This window comes from Atta colombica, unplaced genomic scaffold (genome assembly GCF_001594045.1).
Source record: "Atta colombica isolate Treedump-2 unplaced genomic scaffold, Acol1.0 scaffold13, whole genome shotgun sequence".
Lineage (NCBI taxonomy): Eukaryota > Metazoa > Arthropoda > Insecta > Hymenoptera > Formicidae > Atta > Atta colombica.
Window position 1 is genome coordinate 161,854 of NW_017259217.1, and position 7,256 is coordinate 169,109.

General features: G+C 27.7%; 1 protein-coding gene across 3 annotated transcripts in view; it reads right to left on the minus strand.

The window, feature by feature from the left end:
• Positions 1–734: 734 nt before the first annotated feature.
• LOC108684303 (ankyrin repeat and BTB/POZ domain-containing protein BTBD11) overlaps positions 735–7,256 on the minus strand; it is a 31,892-nt gene continuing 25,370 nt past the window's right edge. For all 3 annotated transcript variants that reach the window (XM_018188566.1, XM_018188565.1, XM_018188567.1), the window contains 3 exons: positions 6,786–7,079; positions 6,408–6,590; positions 735–1,067 (listed from right to left, as the gene is read on the minus strand). In XM_018188566.1, coding sequence (XP_018044055.1) covers positions 861–1,067; positions 6,408–6,590; positions 6,786–7,079 — 684 coding nt within the window. In that variant the 3' untranslated portion in view covers positions 735–860. The remainder of the gene's footprint in view (positions 1,068–6,407; positions 6,591–6,785; positions 7,080–7,256) is intronic.

Below are 7,256 nucleotides of genomic sequence, written 5' to 3' on the forward strand. Positions count from 1 at the left end.
TGTATGTGCTAAATTAATATTAGGCATTAAATTATGTTTTGTTCTTTGCAAATAAAAGTTTTTTTATACCCTGTATATGATATGTGATTATATAATATATTGATTTATACCAAAAAATATAAAAGTATATTTAAAATATACAATCTTCAGTATTGTAAAAGCATGGAAAAGCATAAATGTGTAAAGAAATACATACAAATCAAAGATATCCATATTTTTTATTGATTTTTCCAAATTACTAGTAGAAAAATAATATCAGAGCTTAAGTATTTTATTATTCTTCACATCCAACAATGGACGTGACTTTTGTTGTACATTATATAACTTTTAACATGAAAAATTTATCTCTGTGATAAAAAATATATATTATACATACATATATGAATGGTAGAAACACTTGTTGTCAGAAAGTTTATATTTAATAATAGAAATCGATTTTTACATATGCGAAAAATTAATATCTGTATAAAATTTTCTTATACAATCTTATTTACAAGGCAATATTTTGTAAAAAAACTAATCTTATAAAAGAAAATATTCTCATAACTTAAAAACACATACATATAAAAAGGCACATATGTGCTGTAAAAATTTTAATTTAATATACAATGTACATACATATATATAAATATAAATACGTTCTCTTAATTCAAAATTTTATTTAAAAAATTATTGATGCAATGAGACTTATACATGTCTTTTTAAAATAGAATAATTTCCAATTTTGTGTTAGTAACATCTCCATACATATGTAAAATTAAATCTCAGTATCTTTTGAAATAGGAATTATATGTTCCTATTAATTTTACAATGCTCTTATATAATTTCATATCTTGTTATATTTGTGCAAGAGCATATATCTAAGCTTTTATTTTATTTTGCTGTTGAGATCGTCTGGCTTTTATTCGTGATTGCAATGTGAGCAATAGGCCTGCGAGAACGTCGTGATTCGGTAACTTTTTCGCAAATAACAAACGTTTGACCGAATCGTCATAAGTCAAAAGAGCCACCATATTTTGTAACAAAAATCCTTGACAATATTCTAAGAGTTGTGCCGCATTATATACCTGTAAATTTAAACATTTGATAAATTATTAAATGATAATTTAAAACGTGCAATATTTGTATGAAAATATTATAAAAATATACAAGTAAGAATTTAAAGCTTATAACAATCGAAGCTGGATCTTTGAATGCTTAAATAATTCAATTGTATTACACACACACGCGCGCGCGCACACACACACACACACACACGCACGTACGCACGCACGCATATATCGGGTGTTCAAAATAAAGTGTTACAAATTTTTATTTCGGATATACGGCATTATTGAGAAAAATTGTTCAGACAAAAGTTATAGGATTCGAAAAGGTCATTTATTAATCTTATTAATTTGACCTTGATGTCGGCAAGTTTAAGGTTACATTGATTTTTTAAAATAGAATAACCTTTTGTTTCCAGAATCTATGCTGATGTCGAGAGCATTTCCGAAACGCTTTCCAAAACGCTATAAAAAAATATTTTTTTATTAAACTTTTTGAGTTATAATGCTTGAAAGTTACAAAACTCCCGGCATTAGCATTATCCAAGGTGATGGACCAAATGGTTAAAATCTTTTGAACATTGTTCAGGATCATGTTTTGAATAACATTTATCAAGATCAAGGCCATTGGAGATTATTCCCCTTATTTTCATTTTTGCACTAAAAATGAAAATAAGAGGTACAACCTCTTCAATGGCTTTGACAAATAATATCCAGAATATAATCCTGAACATTCAAGAGGTTTTAACCAATGAAAAAATTTTGAATGCGTAATTTAAATGACTACAAATATGGTATGCATGTACATATATGCATATACATATGTAATATATACAAATTCACATTTAAACATTCTTTTTAAAAGATTCTGCTTTGATTATTATGGCCTATTTCTTATTTTCTGTTTGTTGAATTTTCAAAATTACGATCCAATAAGATTCTTGTTGTTTATAAAATATTAATCATATTATAACGTTGACTACCGAAAAATTAATTATTATTTATGGCAAAAACAGTACTTTTTTCTGTTAAGGTTAATTCAATCTATTTGCTCAAAGAGATTCGCTTATTACCAGTTCTGTATATGTAATCACTAGATATACGTAGACGCGTATAAAATTGTGTTTGATTGAAATTTACTAATGTTCGTACAATTATTAATTTCTAATGCTTTTTATATTCTTATTCCAATAATAAAAACGTATTATTACAAAATGTCTTAATTGTTATAACATGATAAAATGTCATTAAATATATACTCGTACGTACATATGATAAAATAATAGTTACAGGAACTGTACCGAATGCAAGTTCTCTTATATTAGGTGTAGTAAAAAAAAATCCATTATTTTTCCATTCAATTTCATGCAAAAATAATGGATTTCTTTTTACTACACCTATAAGATCTACACATCAGGCATTTATATAATAGCAATTTACAATTTCATGAAAATATATGTTTAATTACAATTCTAATCGTAATACTATTTCTGTTTTTGTTACATGGTTTAATAAAGTGGACATATTGCTAAAATTACATATAATTTCTGTATTACATTTAAATGTACGACATTTTTGAGTTATAGACATTTGATTCCTTCAGATCAAATAATAAAATTTTCTTTTATATTTTCACGAGCATGAGCCTACCATGATGGACAGCACGCGAGTCTACCATGCCAGGAAACTCGGTCCTAAAGGTTCGATTCCCGGCAAATCTAAAAAATTTTCACGTGCTTATGAGCTCCTCTTCGGCGATCTGGCAAACCAGAGTATTTATTGCTAAGAAAACCTCTCAAAACTGCCATTCGGAACCGGCATGAAATTATAGGTTCCGTATATCTGTGTACAATCTTGCGTACGCACCAATAAAAAATTCTATGGAATACTGAAGTATTTTGTTATGTCATAATAAAATAATTAAATATTCCATAGAATTTGTTATTTTTAAATAACAGAATTTAGCAGAAGCTTACAAAGCATTAAACGACACAGAACTTCTCCGATTGGGAAACGTAAATGAAAAGTACACAATATCAGACTTAACTAAATACCCAGAACGTGAAAATATTCATTCATTTCGATGGTGCAACCTCACAAAGTCGGGATCTCTCGTATGTATGCCCGTGGTGCGCACGTACCAAATTGTAAATAGCGTAACAGGGAACCTACACAACAGTTTTAAGAGATTTTCTTGGCAATAGATACTCTTGATGGTTTGCCAGATTGCCGAAGAAGAGCTACGAGCGTGTGAAAATTTCACGGATCTGCCGGAGATCGAACTCAAGTCTCCTGGACTCGCGCGCTATTCACCATGTTACGCTCGTGTTCGTGAAAATATAAAATAGAAAATTTTGTTATCTGAAGGACCAAGTTTGTCTATAACTGAAAAATGTCGTACATTTGAACGTAACACAGAAATTACAGGTAATTTTAGCAATTTGTCCCCTTCATTAAACCATGTATCACTTAGACGATAAATTTTTATGTAAAAGCAAGAAATGTGACACTTGCAAAACTGATATTGGAAAGTTACATCATAAAAAACCATTCGGCGGAATGCTCAATTTGTGGGACATATTTATTCTTAGATGGCATGTATATACACACTCGTTGCGTTAAATAATCACTTGAATTATTATAAAAAAAGTATTTCTGTATTTCCCCAAGCGTGTGAGAAGTTGATTTTATGTTTGTTTTGTTTTAACAATTTCATAATAATTTGAAAAACAGAAATAGTATTATAATTAGAATTGTAATTAGACATATATTTTAATAAAATTGTATAAATGCGTAGATCTTATATATAAGAGAACTTGCGTTTGATACAGTTCTTGTAATTATTATTTTTCACATGTACATATGAGTATATATTTAATGACATTTTATGTTAACAATTAAGTTTTATAATAATATTTTTATGAATTGGATAAGAACATTAGTAAATTTCAATCAAATACAATTTTGTATGCTTATGTATATCGAGTGATTACACATACATACAGAACTGTAATAAGTGTAGAATCTCTTTTGAGCAATAGATTGAATTAAATTTAATAGAAAAATGTACTGCTTTACGTTTTTTACCATAAATAATAATTAATTTTTCGGTAATCAACGTTTATCAATAATATGATTAATATTTTATAAACAAGAATCTTATTGGACCATACATTTGAAAACTTATAACAAACAGAAAATAGGAAATGACCATATACAGAATAACGTAATACAGAATAATGTGGAAGCAGAATTTTTTAATGTTAATAATTCAATATGAATTTGTATGTACTATACATACATATACATGCATAGTATGTACAAATTCATATTGAATTATTTATATTCTAATTAATTCAACTAAACATTTTTTTCTGTGCATACATAATATACATATATACCATACTTCCCTGATGAAAACATTTCGCTGAAATTATTCTATGTTTTTTATTTCATTTCATTTTCATTCTTTTCATTCTTTTATTTCATTTCATTTTCTTTTTTTCAATTTCATTTGAGAACATTTCAGCGAAATTGCTGAAAATTTGCTGAAATTTAACTGAAAGTGAATTTTTCAGTTAACATGTATATTCACATCCCTCGCAGAGTAATTAAATTGCCAGTCACTCGTAGATTGTGAGATCCAAAGTGAAATCCATTAAAGTATGTCGAAATAAAAACATCTATATAGCAATCAGAATCGTTACTCGATTTATGTTCGCTGAGGATGACTCCAAAGTGAGTTGAAACGTTCGAATACTTGTATGCAGTGATTATAATTATAAATTCTTAATCTTATAATTATAATCATTTTAAAATTGTATCTTTTTGTACCTTATGATCTGCGTTAATTCTCATTAGCCTGTCTTTGTCTATTGTTTTTTGTTGAGAGTCTATTATTTTTAATTTGATATTGAAAAATCGCTGAAATTTTCTAAAATTTTTACTAAAATTTTTCTGAAATTTTACTAAAAATGAATTTTTTAGCTAAAATCACTGAAATTAAATTGAAAAAATTTTTCTAAAATGCTGAAATTTTGCTAAAAAGTATTCCAAAACACTTGAAATAATTTCAGCGAATTTTTCCACCAAAATTGTTATAGTCATTTAAACTGTACGCCAAAAATTTTATCATTGAATTTTCAAATATATGATCCAATAAGATTCTTATTATTTATCTTACGTCGCCTTAAAAAAAGGTATTATTTCCATACATATACTGATTATTGCGAAGAATATTACTAAGATTTTGTTGTCTCTAGTTTAAAGGCTTAGGACGCTCGTACATAATACAAGAGATCTAGATTCGATTCTCGGCCGAGGTAATATTTTCCGCAATAAATTTATTTACAATTTTTCAGAATATTATTTTTCTAATGCAATGTTTAATCGAGCATCAAATTATTAAAAATTGCTTGTCAATTTAGTTTAATTTGTGATATTATTACAATATAGTTTAATTGCATTTTTAAGTCCGGAAAATCAATTCGGCGCGCAGTTCGAATGACATATATATAGAGTACACGTATATATAGATATGTATTAGAGTGGTCATTATTTTAACAATTTTTAAAATTTAATCAGGACCTCTAAAGTGATTCAATATCTCGAAAAAATAACATATTTTTTTCAGATTTTTTTGAACAATTTTAACTTGTGTCACTGGGGTACAGAAATGAAGTACAGAAATATTGACAACTATGAAATTGACAGCTGTCAAAAACTATTTAAAAGAAAAATTCCCATTAAAAAGCAATACTAAATTTTGAAGCATGCACAGTGAGCGGAAAAATTCGACAGACGTTCTAATTTTTAATCAATTTTAAAGTTTTTTTTTAATTTGCTCGAAATTGAATGCACTATAACCCCACTACGTAAATTTCTACGTAAATTTTGATTATGATCCAAATTAAAAATTGTCAATTCAATAATCGTTATCATGTAATTTTGATTTTTTTGCTCACTTCATTGGACAATATTTATTTTGGACCGTAATCAAAATTTGAAGAAGCAGAATGGGCGCGGAATGAGCTTGTACAATTTGAAACAAATTTAAAAAAACTTTAAAATTGGTTAAGAATTAGAGCGTCGGCCGAATTTTGTTCACAAAGCTGTTTTTCTATCTATTCGTACCCCGGTGACACAAGTTAAAATTGTTCAAAAAAATCTGAAAAAAATATGATGTTATTTTTTTCGAGATATTAAACCACTTTAGAGTCCCGATTAAATTTCAAAAATTATTAAAATAACAACCATTCTTATATACATATATATATATAATTCACATTAAATTATTTAAGCATTAAAGATGCTTCAATTATTATAGGCTTTAATTTTTACTTATTGTGTATAGAAATATACCTTTGCGTGAATATACATAGAAACAATATTGTCAAGATCCACCATCGTGGAACACTGTGCTTCACAATATCTGAGCAAGCCATCGAGTTGAAAGAAATTGGCTGCTGCCATTAATTCCAGAACATCACTTTGATTAACTTCCAGAGTGGCGCAACCGCCATGATAAAGAAATTCCATAACCATCTAAAAATCAAAATATTTTTTTAAAAACAATTAACTTTTATTTACTTTAATCAATTGCAATGTAATTATTTTGAACATACTTTTAACGAACTATTAATAAGATACTGCTAATTAATAAGCTTATCACATTGAACAACTAATAAATACATTCATTATGAAATCTATATATAAATTATTATAATTATAATTGCAAACCTGGAATATGTGATATCTTATGTCATTAATTTGCACAATAGGAGGATTGCCTTCACATAGTTTGGAGCTTAACATATTTCTAAATCTTGGGGAAGATGTAACCAGTACAATTTTATGACCATAAAAAACGCGACCTTCGACTCTAAATTGCACATCGCTTAATTCTGGATTATTCACAAACTTTGGATCAATTCTTGATCCACTCGAAAGTGTAGTATCTCTAATTGGCTTGATTGGTTCCCACCCAAAACATGTGCAAAATATATCAGCAAGCAAGAGTGTCGTGCCTTCCTTCTGTGAAAATAGTACAAACCGCATATTTTATATAAAAAAAATAGCATTAGTGCAATTTTCTTTAATAAATTGCATTATTTTATTTACAATAATTTATTTTATAAACACACACATTCTCTCTCTTTCTCTCTCTTTCTCTCTCTCTCTCTCTCTCTCTCTCTCTCTCTCTCTCTCTCT